We start from the raw sequence: 20,198 nt of genomic DNA, 5'->3' as shown, positions 1-20,198 counted from the left end.
TCCATCATGTTTTGATTTCAACTAATGGTCTATGTACAAAATTCTCCTCCGGTGGGTACTGAGCTAGACATAATGGGGATATCTTATCTCATGACCTGAAAAATGTCTTCCTAGGACGCAGACCATCTCATGTCCTTCTGCGAGTTCTACAGTTTCCAGACGAAAGCCTCCTTCATACATCCACGTTTGCTGGAGATGATTTACTAGTCGTGGACAGGAAAACACTACTGTTGTAATATGACTTTGCTTAAGATCAAATCATTTCAGGAAAAGGATGCAATGTCACTGGAAAATATTCAGAAAGGTTATAGTATACTGAAAAAATGAAAACACAACAATGTGCAGTACTTGATTATAGTAGCTTTGTGGAGATTCTTTAATACTGAACAAATTAAAACAATGTAAAAAAACAACAACAACAACTAGAACAGAGCCTTTTTAAGTTAATGTAGTGACTTGATAAAAGTTTTTTTTCTCCATATAGTTACTCAAAATAAAAAAGATAATTGTCACCATGAGGACAGTCATGACAACTTGATATTCTAAGTTTAGTCAAGTCATTTACTTAAAATAATTATTAAGGACATCAATTCAATTCAAAGAAGAAAAAAAATCCATGCAAATGGTTGCTTTCTAGAACTTCAGTTCTAGGGACACCTCATTTTTTACACTTTATAAGACTTTTAATCTTGAGTTAACTTATTAATGTTTTGCAATGTAGGTGAAAATGTGCCATAAAAAATAGAAATCTTGTATGCTCTGCTCATGAATTATGAAAGCATCATCCTTATCAGTGAAATGAAATTCCCAGTCTGCTCCTATTATTGAAAAATGAGACAAACAGGGGCTCTCAGCATTAGCACATGACTAGCTCAGAGAAGAGATGAATACAATTGAGAATAAACATCATAAATATTTGCTGGGAAAATCAGAGCAGATGTTTGTCCAGTGTACCAGATACTCCTTTATTATGGATCTCACAAGCTGCGACAAGTCCTGCTGTTACACAATGAATCCTGCGGCTGTTCTTTGATTCTTTAAAGGGATAGTTCACCCCAAAATTAAATTCATCATCATTTACTTACTATCATGTTGTTTCAAACCTTTATTACTTTTATTTAATCCACAGAACACATCTACTTATCTACAGAAGAATATCCAAGCTGCTCTTTTCTATATAATTTTAAAGCAATATTTTCAATACCAGGCATTCAGTTGACCAAAACAAAAAGCTATTGTATGGTTTCAGAGGACTTTAAATAAGTTATATGGGCTAATTTATGGTAATATTTTAGCTTGACAGCACCTGTTCCCCATTCATTTTCACTGTATGCAATATAAAAGTTCAGACATTCTGCTAAATGCATGTCTCCTTTGTTGTTCCATGGAAGAAAGTCAAGTAAATGGTTACAGAACTTACTTTTTGGCTGATAATTATGAGAAGAACATTTGCCTGTGCTTGCAAAGAGTCTGCAAGGCTATTTATGTAATAAATGACAAGAGAAAATGTGAGAAAGGCAGAAAGGCTTCTGTTACTAAGAATCTGCTACTATTCTCCACTTGTTGTTTGTTGTGTATTCTGAAACACTTTATAGTTGTAGAGTACAATATGTGCATCTATTTGCCAAAAGTCAGTTCATGATTTATTTTAAGATCGTTGTTTTTATTCTGTTTTCTGCACATAAAAAGTATGTGCCAAAAAGTCAACATTGTCTCTGTTGGGAATGGAATTTTTTTTTAACTCAATATTGCATTTAACAACACACATACTTGCACACAAAACTGTTTCACCTCTACAGATTTATACAATATTTTAAATGTTGTTGGAGCATTAAAGTGATAGTTCACCCAGAAATGAAAATTACCCCATGATTTACTCACCCTCAAGCCATCCTAGTTGTATTGTATATAACTTTCTTCTTTCAGACGAATACAATTGGAGGTATATTAAAAAATGTCCTGGCTCTTCCAAGCTTTATAATGGCAGTGAATAGGTGTTATTTTTCAATAGTCCAAAAGAAGTCCAATAAAGCGCATCCATCATAAAAAAGTGTCCCACACGGCTCCGGTAAGAGGGGGGTGAATAAAGGCTTCCTGAAGCGAATCGATGCGTTTTTGTAAGAAAATTATCCATATTTAAAACTTTTATAAACAGTAATCTCTAGCTTCCGCTAACTGTCGTATGCGCGTTCATGAGAGAGTGGCATTCCAGCGGATGACGTAGGATGTAGCGTAAGCTCCGGTGGGAATATGCAGTCTCACGAGAATCAAGATTTTGTTTACAGGAGCAAAGGAAGCCAAGTGTCTTTTGTTTAGCAAAGGAAAACCAGTCTCCACTCGGCTTATATCGAAATCCTCAGACATTTTTCTTTACAAATCCTCGTTTTGTACTTCTAATTCGTGACCGGTGTTTTGTTTTGCTCTCTCCTCTGCTCTTCCGCGTTAGACACTTCTCACTGGAACTTACGCTATGCCTACATCCTATGTCATCCACCAGAACGTCATTTTATTGTGAACGTGTGTACGACAGTTAGCGGAAGCTAGAGATTTCTGTTTATACAGTTTTAAATATGGATCTTTTTCTTACAAAAAATACATCGATTTGCTTCAGAAAGCCCCCCGGAGCGGTGTGGGACACTTTTTATGATGGATTGGACTACACCCATTCACTGCCATTATAAATCTTGGAAGAGCCAGGACATTTTTTAATATAACTCTGATTGGATTCGTCTGAAAGATCCCTTTATCCCTTTAAAGATATAGTTCACCTAAAAATGAAAACTCTGTTATCATGTATTTGCCCTCTTGTCATTCCAAACCTGTATGACTGAATTTTTTCTGCGTAACACAAAGGAAGATATTTGAATGCTGGTAACAAAAGCATTTTGTTCCTATTGACATATAGTGTATTTTTTGCTCATACAACGGAAGGCAATAGGAACCAAAACGGTTTGGTTATCGACATTCTTCAAAATATCTTCTTTTGTGTTCCACAGAAGAAAGCCAGTCAGACAGATTTTGAACAACATGAGGGCGAGCAAAAAACGACAGAATTTAATTTTTTTGGGCTGGACTATTCCTTTAATATTCCTGTAATCATGCCAATTGAAGGATTACCCAAAATAATCATTTAAAAAAAAATAAAGCAAGTTTAACAGCATTTTAAACTAAAATGTTAAAATAATTTTTCACGTAGTCAAAACATTAAAAGAGTAAACATTTCCATGCACAATTGTTTGCAAAAATACTATTTTACTTAGAAAAAAATTATATCATGTTGGCTTGTTTATTAGTTTCAAGATTTTCATGGCTACAATCTGCTGTCAATAATCTAACCAGCATCATAAAGCTGAAGCACTTTTTATAAAATTACTTTTGGGTAAAAGCATCTGTTAAATGGCTGAAATGTAAATCATGTTGTGGTCATAAATACTGAGAGAAACTCCAGGAGTCAGTCACTAGGGGGCGCTCTGAAGCCTACATGCCACAGAGGAAGACAGGCAGGTGAAACAGAAGAGGCAAAGGAAGGAGAGGCTGAAGGAGTGTAAGACAGAGGTGTCACCTTGTCATACAATATTTAACTGAACACCTGTGAGATGATATCACATTAACAAAACACTCTAGTCAGCCATTTACTCTTTAGTATTCTCACAAGATCTGAAGGCTGCACAGACTCTCTGCCTTCATACTTCACTCTCCTACCAGCCTTTTTAATTGCAGTGTTCAAGCTCGTTTAAAATTCCAAATGAAAACACGCTTGGAAGAGAGGAATAAAAAATCGTGGGTTAACAAATAAGGCATTAACCCGCACCTAATTAGTATGGGAATTCAGTGGGGGAATTTTGAGAGTTAAATCACTCATAACTCAAGCACCATTAAGCCGCATTAGCGCATTTTTGCTTTGATATCTCTATTCAGAAAACATTAGTGCTATCTTCACAAACCGTTGCTTAGTTAAGCACTGTAATTAGATAAACGGTGGCGGCAGTCATAGCGCCCGGAGCACCCTACCTTCCGGATGCCTTCTTTCGATTCCTCCACGTTGTTTTCAGCTCCTCCTGTCCGGTTGATCATCCTCCACATCTGCGAGTACATCGGGTCCCTCTCGAAAGGGTTCATGCCTTTACTGCGGACCTGGTCGTAGACGGCGGAGTCCAGAACCGTGCCGTATGGCAAGTCTGTCTGCTTAGCCAAATCCTGCAGAGACCTGGAGGGGAACAATGAAACATATTACAATCTAAAATATTGAGAAACAACATTATTGGGTTGATGCCTGGGGGCGTAATAATTTAACGATTAAAATATTATTTGCAGTCTACAGTCTGGATATATAAATACCCACACGTTTGAGCTTAATTGTACCAGTGTAAGTGAGTATAAATCCATCCAGCACGCTCACCCACGCATGTTATGTCGAATACTGTTTATTCAGCAATTTGTGTTAATATCTTACATCTAATTAAAAGTAAGCCAACCAAGGGACAATAATTCCCTGCAGTAATATTTATATTAAGCAAATAATTGGAAAACACAATAAAGACAAAGCCTTCTCTGCAGTTCATCAGAGTGTTTAATTAAGTCTCACTTCATTTAGAAAACTGATAATGATACAAATTAGTGCTTTTGCACTGTGTTAATATTCAACATGACCAGCTCTATAACAATATTTCTATACATTTGAGCAGCACGTCAATGACAGCAGAAAGCGTGGGTTGGTGCCATTGAGATTCCAGCAGACAGCTGGACTGACCTCTAATTAATCAAATATTATTACATCAGACAGCTGTCATCTTCTTCTAGTACTTAACTCCGCGAGCACCCTTTGAAGGTTTAATGAACTTGCCCACAAATGTTAATCTTTTATTGCTCCCAATTAATCTCGCCACTTAATCCCCGCCCCTCCCTAAAAATTATGAGTATGTGTCGAGTGTCATTTGCATAGAGAATTGCCATAAAAATGACCCCTTGAGTACACTGCAGTACTATAAAGCACCGCTGCAGGACTACTGAGGAATGCAGGTCCGGTCTGTGACCAGTGTTGGGAAGGTTACTTTGGAAATGTAATAGGTTACAGATTACAAGTTACCCTACTTAAAATGTAATAAGTAGTGTAACTTTTCAATTACTTTATTAAAGTAATGTAACTGATTACATTTGGCTTTCTGAATGAGGGACAATTCAAGGCAGGTTTTGTTAAAAAGTTAAAACTCAAGGATGGATCAGTACCCATTGTTCATCAGGAATGGTCCTAGAGTCAGGATTCAAACACAGGACACCCGAAGCGCAGTGGCACTGTATGTCGGCACGCTGCCCGCAAGGCTATCGGTGCCAACACTCTTTTTATTTTTTATGATTCTTTGCGAATCGTGTTTGCTCTTCCACAGAAGAGAGGGGCGGGGTGTACACTGGAATCTAACAATGGCTTAGAAAAAAACAGTTAACCTTAAAAAAAATAAAGCATATACATAAACCCTATCGGATAAGCATGTTACAAACTTCTGAAGACACTTATAATGTTATACAAATTTTCTTTCAAATTAACGCTTTTCCTGTGAACTTTATATTCATCAAAGAATTTTGACAAAAACTGTATCAACTATTAAACAGCATAGTGTTTTCAACATCGACAATAATAAGAAATGTTTCTTGAGCAAAAAAATCAGCATATAAGAATGATTTCTGGTGGATCATGTGACACTGAAGACTGGAGGAATGATGCAGAAAATTCTGCTTTGCCATCACATGAACAAATTACTTTTTACAGTTATTTTCACAATTACTGTTTGTATTGTATTTATATATGTGAAAAAAGGTGAAAAAAAATCTTTCTAGACAGGTGCAGGTGGTATTAGTGAGGACATTCTCACTCTGGTGAGCATCTGATTCGAGAAATCTGTGTAGTGCAGGATGAGTCTTCAATAGGTTTGTTTTCCTGAAAGAGAAGAACTGCATCCATCTACGTTTATGAGTACACTAGCATATAGATGACTTCACAGTTAAATAACATGCACTAAAAGCCAGAAAATGGGATCTTCAAACAGGGTCAGTGTTGAACAAGTAGACTCACAGTTGTAGATTTGCCCTAGATTGCAATATTTATAGATTCAGTTGACTGCAGTTAAATCCATTTCTGTAATTTGTAATACTAGCGGAACATTTGCAATGCAGCAATGTGTTCTTGTTCCTGCAAAATTCAGTTAGCCTCAATAACAGCAATCTATCTGTGTATACGCTTTTTCACACCCTTTATAGGTGACCATCTGGCGGCATTCAAATGCTTAGCTGATCTCTTTGCTTTGCCCAGGAAAACTGTCATCTATGGCACCGAGTGACTGTGACTAGCCAGACCGCAGGCAAACTGGCATGGCTGGCAAACTGAGTGCAGAAAAAAACAAATCTCGAGAAGCCTGTAGCCTGGCCCACCTTCACAGATGGACGTGTGGAGCCGCACTGTACAATCTGTTTCCTAAACCATTTTTATACTTCTAAACCGATTTAACAATATGCATGAATATTCAAACCCGCTTCCTCTCAAGGGCACATTGTAATGTAGATTCAACCATTAAGGCTGCCGTACAGTGTTTATTACTTTCCTCTGTTAAAAAAAGCAAACTGGATGGCATTTTCATGCTGTTTTGGGATAAAAGTGAACATCAGTGATGTGTTTCTTTTTTTGCTATGCTGTATTACATCCAGCAAATCAGTGGCACAGTCTTGCAAATCATTCAAAACAATGGCAATCAGCACAAACAGCATCCATCTGAAGTGTTTTCCTCACTCACAAGATGATAAATCCTTTCTCTAAACGTCTACAGCTGAAGCCGGGCCATCATGGTGCCAGCATGTGCATAATGTAAAACAAAACTAAAAAAGTTTTCACAGTTATAGTTTACTCTGCAGGCATTGATTAGTGCTTTTGATACTTACCTCAGAATTCAGCCATGCTGAAAAAGTTTCACATAAATGCATTCGATATCAAATAAGAACAAAGCTTTCAACTGAATTCCTCGAGGACCAACCTGATGAATGAAACAAGCGAATTTATAGATTTTGTGTTTACTGGTTAAGAGCTATGTGGGGTAAGTGAGAGTTGTCGATAAGTTGATGTTGCCCTGATTTAATTAACACTGGGTTAGGATCAGTAAAGTCGATAAAAAGAGACTGATGAACTAATGCTCCTCCTTTTGGTCCCCTATCCGTCTGGCTTAAAATTCTCACTGCGGGCATTGATTCGTGCTTTTGATACTTACCTCAGAATTCAGACGCGCTGAAAAAGTTTCACACAAATGCATTCGATATCAAATAAGTACACAGCGTTCGTCTGAATTCCTTGAGGACCAGCCAGATGAATAAAACGAGTGAATGTATAGATTTTGTGTTTACTGGTTAAGAGCTATGTGGGGTAAGTGAGAGTTGTCGATAAGTTGATGTTGCCCTGATTTAATTAACACTGGGTTAGGATCAGTAAAGTCGATAAAAAGAGACTGATGAACTAATGCTCCTCCTTTTGGTCCCTATCCGTCTGGCTTAAAATTCTCACTGCAACAAAAGAATATGATACTAAATAAACTATACCGACTTTAAACCTATTAAGTAATGAATCTCCTCTCAAGACAAAACTATGTAATTGTGAACTCAGCCCAACACCCAGTTGGTCTCATAAATCTTTCAGCTCATCCTGACTGAATTGTGTATTTTAAATACAACAGACCCCTGGGTGCAGAGTTTAGGCTGTAATTATTTCTGCAATGACCCTGCCATCGTCTACACATTAAAAGATAATACATTTAAATTTATGGAAATCCTAATTAGGTGCATAGAGCTAGAATTAAGCGATCTAAGCACAAGCTCATTAATGATAATCTAATGCAAAGAAAAACAAACTGAGATCTTGAGAAAATAAATACTAAATACTCTCATTTTCCCTAGTAATGCCCCCTCCCCAAATCGCCTACATGGTTATATGATAAAGGAACCGAGGATTGTTACAAGCACAATTAACTCTATCACTGCTAGTCATCGTTGAATTTGATTAACCACATGTGAGGCACTATAAATCACAGAGCACACGTTATTTCAAAACTCAGTAAACTCTATGACTGTGTCAGACTCTGTTCCGTGATTTGTGTTTTGCTCCCCACGTGTTCCATGACCCAGTTTTCCCTTATGTTTAATTATTGTTTCATTAGTTCCAGGTGTGTCTCGTCATCCCATCCTCTAGTCATGTGTATTTAAAGTGTTTACTGTTTTGAGTTCTCTGTCCGGTATTGTTTATGTCAACCTCCTCTGCTACGTGTGTTTTCCTGGTTCCCTTGATATTATTAAATTCTCCTTGTTGATGTACTCCACGTCTCCTCGTTCCTCGCTCCACGCTCCCTCACAGTAGCAAACGTGACAGAATACCGGAACAAAACAAAAAGTAAGCGGCGCCCCTTCTCCCCATGTTTGTTTTCCGTTTTGAAAGTTTTTCTTTGCTCCTTTGCTGATTATGGAGATTGCGGCACGCTTCATTGCGCTAGCCTGTAGAGATCTCCCCTTCGTTGAGTATTCCTGGGAGTTCTGCGGGCTAGCCACAACGACGGCATTAGATGACGCCCCCATCAACTCTTTGTTCTGGCACGGGGCCAATTACCATTGCCCTGTGGACCTTCCAGACACCACGGGACTAAGCTGGAGGGAAGGGATCCTCCGGTGTCTGGAGAGAGTCCGGCCCCGAGCCAGAACCAGCCCTCCGGCCGTTCCTAAGTCAAGCCCGCCGGCTGTTCCTCATTCAAGCCCGCCGGCTGCTCCGAAGTCAAGCCCGCCGCCCGTTTCTCAGACAAGTCCGCCGGCCGCGGCATACTCAAGCCCGCCGGCCGCTCCAGTGTCAAGTCCGCCGACCACGCCTTTCACCCCGAACCTAACTAGGAATCTAAGGAGGAAAAGGCGGTTGGTTCTAGTCCCTAAGCTCGCCCCAGTGTCGGTTTCAGCCCCAGAGCTCGCTCCAGTGTCGGCTCCAGCCCCAGAGCCCGCTCCAGTGTGGGTTCCAGCCCCCGAATCTAGCTCAAGGAGGGCTCCTGTCCCCGAGTTTAGCCCAGAGAGGGTTCCTGTCCCTGAGTCTAGCCCAGAGAGGGTTCCAGTCCCCGAGTTTAGCCCAGAGTGGGCTCTAGTCCCCGAGTTTAGACCAGAGAGGGTTCCAGTCCCCGAGTTTAGACCAGAGAGGGTTCCAGTCCCCGAGTTTAGCCCAGAGAGGGCTCCAGTCCCCGAGTCTGGCACAGAAAGGGCTCCAGTTCCCATGTCCTGCCGAAGGAGGGCTCCAGTTCCCACGTCCACGCTGCCTGATCCGCCATGGGTCCCGGAACGGGTACCGCCCTGGAGGCCGTCCGTCCCTGTAAGCCTGTCCTGAGAGGCCTTGAGGTTGTTATGAGGCACGTGGACTTTTTTAAACCAAAGTAAAAGACCTCACATAATTCTAAAAGTGTTCACCTTCAGGTTGTCACAGCTTTCTGTGTGAAATATTTTTTTTAAGTCAATTTTATAAAGATTTTTATAAAGTAAATATAAGATAATGGTAACACTTTACAATAAGGTTCATTAGTTAACGTTAGTTAACTATAGTTAACATGAACGAAGCATGAACGATACTTCTACAGCATTTATTAATCTTAGTTAATGTTAATTTCAACATTTACTAATGCATTATTAAAATCAAAAGTTGTGCTTGTTAACATTAGTTTATGCACTGTGAATTAACATGACCTGACAATGAACGACTGTATTTTCGTTAACTAACATTAACAGAGATGAATAAATACTCTAATAAATATATTGTTCATTATTTGTTCATGTTAGCTAATACATTAACTAACATTAACTAATGGAACCTTATTGTAAAGCGTTACCAAGATAACTTTGTATATTGTTATATATTTAAAGATATTTAATCAATATTTAAAGATGAACACTTACTGGAATGAATCAACTTTATTTTTTTTAAAGAAACGTTAAAATTTGAGTATGAAATATGATGTATCAGGGTTTTGAGGAACGTTAATTTGCGCATCTCTCAATCATCATTGTATTATGTTTCCCCCCCCCCCTATATTCCATATTCTATATCATACTGTATGAGCCCGAAAAGCCTGATAAATCAAATATGATCCTCAAAAAAAAAAACATTACATATGACATAAAATGAACTAATTGATATAGCTAGTTAAATAAACTATTTAAAATAAAACAAATAATAATAAATAATAAAACAATAATTCTAAATCAAAACAGGATAATTCACCTTTGTTCTTATTCTGATCTACACTTAAACCACCACCACCTAAAACTAATAGGAAGTGACATAATTTGAGTCTGTTTCAAATGGTAAAGTTATACTCTCATATAACATTCAGAATTTGTTGTTTTTTGATGCTTGACAAGATTCGTCACCAATTATACACCCACCCGTCACATAAATAAAGTGTTTTTTACTAGTATTATTAGAAACAACATATTCCTGACTTCTGAATACTAATAATAGAAGGCCATGATCTTCATAACAGGAAGAGCAGCAGCCGCTCTGGTTTAAAATGTACCACCTCATCTCAAATTAAATTTACTTTAGAAATACACTTCAAAAATCACCTTTTCAAAATGGAAAAAAGCACTGTTTTCTGTCTGTCTCTGTGCACTCAACCAGGCGGTTAAATGAATCACTGGTTCAGAGCTGTCTGACATCATTCTCACTGGAACGATAGATCTAATTTGTGCTACAGGAAATTAAAACAGGGAGTTTGCATGCCCCCAGGAGATATTCTACACACACACGCGCAATGTCAGGTTCACAACTCGCTTCTGGGTAGTGTTGTCACGGTACCAAAATTTCAGTATTCGGTACCATATGAAAAGCATTTTAGGGGGCCCTTGGCTTTTGGGGGCCCAAGGCAGTCGCCTACCTTTGCATAATGGGTAAGTCCGCCCCTGCACACACACACACAGTGTCAGGTTTAACTAAATTCTGGGTACAAATTTGTCCACCAAAAATTGTAAGGTAGGTGCGCACACACACACACACACACACACACACACACACAGTGATTTGTGAAGCAAGAGTCTGAGCACTATGAAACTATGTGTTGAGGTCTCATGAGTATTTATGTACACACGGTTTGTCAGTTTGTGTCTGGACTATATTAGACACAATCTGATTTGAATATTTTTTTAGATTATTTATTTAATTGTAGCCTAAGAACACGAGAGATGTTTATACTTGAAGAATACTGCTCAATTAATACTGTTCCTATACAAACACAATAAATGTGTGCACTCACTGAATGGAGTTCTCGATGCGGGAGATGGTGAGGAAAGCAGCCAGATTTGCCGTGTAGGAGGAGATGACTATCAGAGCAAAGAGCCACCAAACCCCCATCATCATCCTTGTAGCCAAAGTCGTGTAGGGCACCTCACCACCTGTAGAGGAACAGAAGAAAAGAGCAAACAAATAAAGCTGATGATTGTGCCATCTTTGAAATTACATCATACGTGTGAGCTTTTAAAATATAATAAAAAAAATATAAATTTGGCAGCCAAACCTAGTTTAGTTCATCATATGATGGATTAAAAGAGTCATTCTGGTCCCAGTTTTGTTAAATTTGAATGAATGACTAAAAATAAAATAAATAAATAAATAAATAAATGGGCAAGTAAATTGTGATTCAAAACTTAATTCAAGATATATTCTCTAATTATGTTTGTATATTTAATGAGATAATATATATATTGAATATGTTTAAAGGTTTAAAATTTTATAATACATATTTAATAATGTATATTACATCCATATTCACTGTCTCTCACTCTCTCTCTTTAAAAGTATATACATAAAAATGTATTTAAAAATGTATAAAAAATATATGTAATATGTTAAAAATTTTATACATATTCTATATAAAATCTAAATTCTCTCTCTCTCTGGCGCTCTCATTCTCTATAAAAGTGTACACAGAAAATATATCAGACAATTAAATGTTTACATATAAATATATATGATATCTTGGATGCTTAGTTTTTCTTTTTTTTTTACTGAAAAACAGGACAAAAATACTGATGAATGTTTTTTTTTGGGTTGCATTGTAAACATGGTCAACATCTCCTCAGTGAAATAAAATATAATAACAAGAAATAATATGTCATGGTTGTCTCCTTCCAAATGTATTGTAAAATGCATCGTTACAGTATATTTCTGTATGTAATTTGAATAAAAAGGGCTTCATCTTTAGTAGTGCAGTACTCTGACAGACTGGAAACAAATGGAGGTATCCGGGTGTGCAAGATCCAAACAACTGAGACTTTAACGATGGAAAAAAAAAACTCACTTTGAGTCAGACAAAAAAGGCCATCAATTGTAATGTCAAATCTACATTTCCCCAGTCACCACAGTCAGTGCAAAAGCACATCTGTTCAGTCTGCGTTTCAGATTCCTGTTAATTCAACAGCCAGAAAAGACAGCGGCTCCTCTAAAAGTACCGCACACCACAATAATGATGGATCTGCACAATTCAAGGCTTGCAGCTACACTGAAAACTGTTAGAAAAAATTAGTCTCATCTATCCTGTGGCTTCCCGTATCATTCCAGCTTTGTGTGGTAAGTGCCAAGCATTTCAGCACTCAATAAGGTATCTGACAACACTCTTCCTGTAGGGGGTCCACCGAGATGAGCTGTCTTATTAAATAAAGTTTTTAGATGACTCACATACATACGTCCCACAGGCTGTGTACTCTCTGCGCCACATAAACTTTTTGCAATTTTAATATCAGCAAACAAGTTCACGAGAACAAGTTGGCCCACACATTTCTTATAATCATAATTCTTGGGTTATCAGACTTTAAGTTTTGGGAGTGTCCTATTTAAAGGGCACCGCTTCCTTCATCTGCTATGTAAACCTCAGAGATTTTGGACTTCAGTTTAAGCAAATGTCAGTGAATACTCTGATTCTATCTATCTATCTATCTATCTATCTATCTATCTATCTATCTAAATTAATCAAGCCCCTTGCAAGACATTTTTGCTGCAGAGAACAAAGTTTTGTGAAAATAATTCCACAAAGTCATCAGTAAACTATTATAGAAAGTTTATTAATACACATTTGAATGATTCCAAGAATGTAAAGTTGTTGAAAAATGGATAGATAGATAGATAGATAGATAGTAGAGCTGGACGATTTTGGAAAATAATCTAATTGCGATTTTTTTTTCCAATATTGTTTGAATGACCAGCACCTGCCTGGGTCTGTCGTGCGACTTCATCTATGGCTTTTCTCTTCCCTTTCACAAACCGATCCATCTCCCATTCTAAGTTACGTCCTTTGGCTGTTTACTGTTTTATTTATTTTATTTTTCTGCTTTTCTCCTCTGAAGACTGCTTAGATGTATTCGACTTGAAGCAGCGCTGCTTAGACCGATGGGTGTGTGTCATCAAAGTACTGCGAGAGCTATAAGAGAGCAGACATCTCCTTATGCTTTCTCTCGCTGTACTTTGATGTCATACACTGATCGCTCTTTAAATCGAACACACCTCTTTACTCTCGCGTGTCACGTGACCGAGTGTAATCGCCTCTGCGCTTGAAAAAGCCTCTGCGATTAAAAAAATCGTGTTTTTTTCATATCGTGCTTTCTCTCGCTGTACTTTGATGTCATACACTGATCGCTCTTTAAATCGAACACACCTCTTTACTCTCGCGTGTCACGTGACCGAGTGTAATCGCCTCTGCGCTTGAAAAAGCCTCTGCGATTAAAAAAATCCTGTTTTTTTCATATCGCGATATTATCGCAAATGCAATTAATCGTTCAGCCCTAATAGATAGATAGATAGATCAGAATAGGCTCTAAACATTTATGCACAAAATTATTCAAGCCCCAAAAGTCACATTTTATGCAGAATCTTTTATTTATTTTATTCTTTCTAACCAATAAACAATAAATTCTTCCAGAACTCAACAGGTCTATCCAAATGAATTTTAGCTTATTCAAGTAAGCTTTTTATGTTCTTCACGGTCAAGAGTGGCATTCGGCAAGATGCCCATTGTCCAAACATACAAAAAGTACAGAATGAATACCTTGAAATGAAATATATATTTTATTTATCAGCCCTTTCAAGGAACTCAGTGATATGTTAACAATATAAAACTACATGACAAAAAAAGACAGAAAAAATTATTACAGATGATAAAAGCTTTTTGTGGTTTGGCAGCCTGTTATCAGACAGCTCAGTTACAGTAAATGACCATCAGATTTTAGTTTTTATGTAAAAAGTACATGCATCCCTCAGGCAGAACCCCCCCCCTACTGAATAATGAAACTTTAGTTCCTAAATAAAATGAGGCTGCAATTTTGACTGATTATCTTCATATGCATCTGTGAACTGAAAAATAATCACACAAACAAAACCAACATCTGTAAGAGTTCTTAGTGAGAACATCTGTTCAAAATCAAGGCAATCAACTAAAAAGCTCATTTACATATTCAACAGCGCTTCAAAACGAAGATGATGGTAGAATCCGGTTGGTACTGCAATGAAATATAAATTTGAGTGAAGATAGGAGATATAACAGAGGTTTGTAATCTACAGTACTTCTGATATCCTGAAACAAATATGTTACAGAAGTAAGTAGGATAAATGAAGGAAAACTATTTTCTCTAACTACAGTTAAGGAAAAAAAAACTGTTTTTAGATAAGTGCTCATACTGGTGCAGCAACTCTGGCTTGGAGCTTGCTAAAGCACATGAATGTACAAAATAATGAGTCTGAGACTTTATATAAATGAGACTGAACACAGCTACAGGAGGCCAGCTAAATTTGAAGTTTGAAGTTACCCCTTAGGGAACTATTACTGTAATGATATATAAAAAAGTAAGGATCTAAAGTTATAAAGAGCCCAATCTCATACTTGTATGGATATGTGAGCAATGCTAAGCTGCAGAAAGGGAAAGGCAAAAGTGTCAAAATACTGTGCTAAGGATTAATCAGAACATTTTATGCTAAAATAATTCTATGAGATGAAGCGAGACGGAAAAGTCAACTTCAAACAACCTCCCGAAAGATTGTGTGGCGTGTAAAGATACAAACCCAAAAATGTGTCTCTGTGCACGATGCAGCATAGCAGAGGTTGAGTATATGACTATTTCAAATACAAATACAAGATTGACTAGGGGAGAGTAGGGCTGAACGATTATGACAGAAACACAGAAAAACGGCATGTCGTATTCTCTGCCCACATCCAAAACAAGATGAAACCTGTGATCCTGAACTACATCTTACCATTAAATACAAAAGTGTTATTCAAATTTTGAAAAAATCATAAACCAAAAGCAAGCAATGTGACTATGGCATTATCACTGACGCTGTACGTTCACACAGAGCAGCTATTTGAGCCCTGACTTCTGAACTCTCATTATAATCAACAAAGCCGGCCATGTTGCAGAATAAACCTCTTATTTACACCATGTCAACACCTTGTTGATCATAGCATCCTCAATTTCTCAGGTCAGAGAAATCGGGTGTTACACCATCTACATTATAAGCATGCAATATCACATTACGTCATTTGGATTCTAAAGCTTCTTTTAGAATGTCAGGTGACATTTCTTCAAAATGTGTTTTTGTGTGCTACTGCAAACAGAAGTGAAAATTAAAACATGAAACTTAAATCATTTGTTAAAATGATGCTGATTTGAACTAGTTGTAATCACTGATTATAATCTATAATTTAGAAAATGTAATCAAATGAACAAATAAATTAAATTATAATCTAAATCAAACAGCTCTGATTGGCCATTGCATTCATGCACACAACTGTGATGCAGGGAAAAATTCAGTAGTCAACACTTTTTTTTACGATTAGTTAATCTTGATTATTAATTAGATTTTGAAGCCCTAATTGTTTTGAATTAAATTATAAACAAACAAGCAAACAAACTGTTAATGTAATCCATTAAGTTTGCTTGAACCAGAGTAAACTTTTCAATACATTTTGTATAAATTTATATAATAAATTGTATAATACATTTGTGAGGGAACTGCAGGGGGTTTATGAGTTGATAAAAAGCTAACTAATTAAATCATAAAGATGTACAATAAAACAAGATGAAGAAATATTTTATTTATTTAATTATATTTTAGTAATTTTATACATATGAACATTAACCTACATTGGGACCGTAACATTCAAATGAAGTTGAATTATTGAAATACTAACTTAAAACCTCAGGGGATTTTTTAAAGGAAATATTTTAGGTCAAAGGGGTTCAGCTGACAGAAAAGTTTGTGAATCCCTGCCAAAGGCCATGTTGATGAAGAATGTTCAGTCCTGCACTGTTAATGATCTGCGCTGAAATGTGACCGGCAGTAAGCAGAACATTAGTAGGAGGTAGGGCTGCCAGAGAACAGGCTACTGTTATCAGATATGATTGGCAATGAGTATAGAATCGTGGCATGTCGGTGCTTTAGCGCAGGCTGATTGCATGCCATTCTCTGTGGCTGCGGGATGTTGATCTTTAGAAAATGAGCAGGACGGTAATGTAGCTTTTATCTGCACACCCAGCAACTGGGGTTCAAAGCAGCCCTGCCACGCACATCAAATCAGCAAGCCCCATTTCCAGCAGGTTTCTCGCTGCTTGCTTTTGATTCAGCAGCAGGCCAGGGGCTACACACTCCTCTCAACCCCTCGCTGTGAGCTAGCACCTACTGAGAGACAGAAACAGAGACAATGCATGTATGAGGGAGACAAAAAGCTTGTAAAGAGGGAATGTGTCTCTGTAGTGTCTGAGATGTTTGTGCATGTTGTGCAAAAAAAACTTTTACTGTTCTTATATAGTTATTTTTAAGAAATAATTGCATATAATTTGTTATCCAATCAAAAAATTGCATGAAAATGTCATATGTTCAAGGTTCTGTAGATGTTCAAAGTGTCAAATAACTTTGGTGCTGTGTGCTTGGACTCTGATTCCCAGTAGCAGGATCTGAGCAACCAGAACACTCCGAATTAAGTGGATTCCCAAGTGGCCCAAGTTGCCATGAAACAGTCAAGGGCCCTTCATGGCTGTTAGAAGCCTTGTAAATATAGCTGAGGATGAGTGCATACACATCTCGTCAACACTCTACTAGAGAGGCTGAAGAAGGCCAAGAATGTCACAAGGTTTCTTTCCAAACATCTTGACGGATGGGATACGAAGCACTTGCCTGCTGACTTTTACTGTTTAACACTGAACAAATCCTAGTATTAAGACATTATGATCACAATAAGAATATGAACATTAATCGTTGGATGAATTAATATATAATCACTACATCATTAATATTTATTATTACATGTTAAGAAAATGCTCCCGGAATGATTAAAGAAAGTGCTGATATTGTTAACTGAAACTAAAATCATAAAAAAATAGTTTTCAGTAATTGAAAGTAAGCTGAAATAAAATATAACTGAAAAACTTAAATGAAAATTGTAAATGTTGCCTTGGAAAGTTGTAAAATTACAAAAACTAAAATAAAAATAAATTACCTATATATAGAAATATAAAAAAAATAAAAATGAGCACATAAAATTCAAACCAAAAATGTAAAAATAAGAGATATCTGAAAATGTTAATAAATCCCCCCCTACCCCGCACATTCTGTTTAATCTCGCTTGTGGCACAGAAACTACACACATTAATCTTTAAGTGAGAAAAAAAAATCGTTTTTCCAAATTAGCAGATTTAAGGAAAAACTTCAAACAGTCCCAGATTTATGTTGTTGTTGATAAGATGTAAATCTCTGTAGTCTTTTCATGGTTTATACACAACAAAAAAAAGTTCAAAAGACAAAAATGTCTTTGGTCTGAAATGTTCTTGAAAAAAGGGTGAAATAAGGTTGTTAAAAATTCTTGTTTTTTACTTTCTTTTTTTCTCTCTCCCTGTTTTGAAAACTCTGGCTTCTTCAGAGCCATCTGAAAATTTACCTCTCCGGTTCGTCGTTTCTCAGCAGTTAAAGCAACTTCAAATAAGCCCTTTGAAACCACTGGTGCTGAACATTCATAGGTTTATACATTGCTACCTTGTAAAGCCTTAAATCTCTGCAGCACCTTGAGAGCTGGAGATTGTAGCTTCTGATGAGAGCTGTTAGTTTATTTATTTATTTCCTTTCTTTCCAAAAGCACTCTGGCGATAAATAACTTAAGGAAAAACATGTTACTCGTTTCGCTGGAGCGCGGCTCCTTGCAGCATGTCACCTTTATTCCCCTTTCACCACACCAGACCTGCCAGGTTTGGGTGTGTGAAAATATATATGTGTGTGTGTACAGTATATGACTGCTATTTATTTAAGCCATCAACTATCCCATTATGAGGCTCGCTGGCAAATATTGCCATCAATTTGCACACAGTTTAACGTTCTGAAGTGCAACCCTGAGTGCCGAGTTGCTATCGCAGCACGCAGCCACTCTGAAACGTTCACACTGTAAATCATCAAAATAAAAGTAAATAAACCACGAGGTGCACCTCCGAACACATCTCCTTAGCCACAGCTTACGAGATAGCAAAGCTAGCATGCTGGGTTCAGACATATGGTGCGAGAAACATATACACACGGGTAGAAGATAAAAGGGCAAAGAAGGAGAGCTTAGGCGGACAGTACGCCCCCCAACGGAACAATATTTTCAGAGAGAACTTGCCAACATGTACCATCTCAAAGCCATCTTGCCAACGGCAGTACTCGCTAGTCAAATAGGATTTCATTAATTCACTTAAGTATTCTCTCAAGTATTTTCAGTCTTGTTTTCCAGCAAGAATTATTATTTATTTATTTATTTTAAAATCATTGGCAAATAGTTTTTTCCCCGACTAAAAAAATGCTAAGAATATAAATGCAAAAAAAAAGAAAAAAAAAAGAAAAATAACGTTTACATTTTTTTAAGTAAAAAAAAAAGTCATTTCAAAAGTAATTTATTTAAAATATATAAATATTTAAAAAATTGTTTTTGACTAAACATTTTTAAGAATTTAAAAACAAATATAAAGACTTTTAGTAATGTTTTATATATAATATATATAATAAGATATATACATATATATATATATACATACATTTTTTAAAGAAGTTCTAAGAAATGTTTTAACTGAAAAAAAAAAAGTCAAAAACACTGGTTTAGAAAAGATTACTCAGCAATTTTCTATATGAATACAAACAGAATAGAAACATGAATGCATGTTTTCCCAATCAAAATATATGTGTATTACTATAGCTCGCCGTTTTACAACATCTGATGCTTCAAATTTCATTTTGATATAAATAAATGGTTTTGTGTCAAGGGAAGCATTGGGAACCCTGAACAGATGGACGTGTTCACGATGCATGTCAGAATGAGAGAAAGTGCTTTAGAAATTCTGTTGTCTGAAGAGCCAAAATGCTACACACAAACTGCTTTCCATGTTCCCTTATCCACCCTTAACATTGTCTAAAAGTGGCCACATTTTTTTTTAATCTTGTCATATCTGGCTGTCATTTATTTTTATTTTTTTTACACTACATTGGTGTGAGGACACATTGTCATAACTTTCTGTATGACTTCTTTTTGAGCTGAAAAACTAAACTTTGGGAACAAAACAAAGCAAAACAAAAGAAATAGAAGAAAAAACAACAACAACAACAACAACAACGAAAACACAAATAAAACTTTCTTAAATATCATATCTACTTTAGAAATTGGATACAGAGGTCCTCACTAGATCATGTAAAATTGCTTGCTTTCGAAAGGCTCGACTGTCAACTTTGCTTCAAGTTAAATGCTGACCTAAGGGCACATATACACGCACACAGATGTACACACACATGTAATCATGAAATATGTATGTACACCCACATACCTAGTAAATCTGCATGATTTGCTAGGAGGTATTGTAATTATGATAGTACTGCATGTAACGCAAAACGCAGCATGTGTCAAGTTCAATCTGTGCAAATCGTGCACAATAGCTTTGTCTTTTCAGAGCTAAATCACTGTTTCACCAGCCGAGCAGGCCAAAATCTAGTTGAATGTTATGTTAGAGTGCATTAAGTTTACATTTGTACTCCCCAATAACTTATGTTTTATCCAGGATATTACAAAGATACTGGAAAGGGCCAGACAGATATAAATGTTCTTCTTTCACACACACACACACACACACACACACACACGCACACACACACA

The 20,198-nt window shown here is 36.8% G+C and overlaps 1 protein-coding gene across 3 annotated transcripts in view; it reads right to left on the bottom strand.

The window, feature by feature from the left end:
- LOC107711862 (glutamate receptor ionotropic, delta-2-like) overlaps positions 1-20,198 on the bottom strand; it is a 423,523-nt gene that overhangs the window by 41,167 nt on the left and 362,158 nt on the right. For all 3 annotated transcript variants that reach the window (XR_001636744.1, XM_016516928.1, XM_016516929.1), the window contains exons 12-13: positions 11,304-11,442; positions 4,012-4,207 (exon numbers count right to left, since the gene is read on the bottom strand). Coding sequence is in view for 2 of the 3 variants with exons in the window: in XM_016516928.1 (XP_016372414.1) it covers positions 4,012-4,207; positions 11,304-11,442 (335 nt within the window). In the remaining variant the exon portion in view is untranslated. The remainder of the gene's footprint in view (positions 1-4,011; positions 4,208-11,303; positions 11,443-20,198) is intronic.

The sequence above is a fragment of the Sinocyclocheilus rhinocerous genome, unplaced genomic scaffold (assembly GCF_001515625.1).
Source record: "Sinocyclocheilus rhinocerous isolate Xijiao unplaced genomic scaffold, SAMN03320098_v1.1 scaffold988, whole genome shotgun sequence".
Taxonomy (NCBI): Eukaryota; Metazoa; Chordata; class Actinopteri; order Cypriniformes; family Cyprinidae; genus Sinocyclocheilus; species Sinocyclocheilus rhinocerous.
Note: the sequence above shows the minus strand (reverse complement) of the source record. Positions and strands in the feature narration are given on the sequence as shown.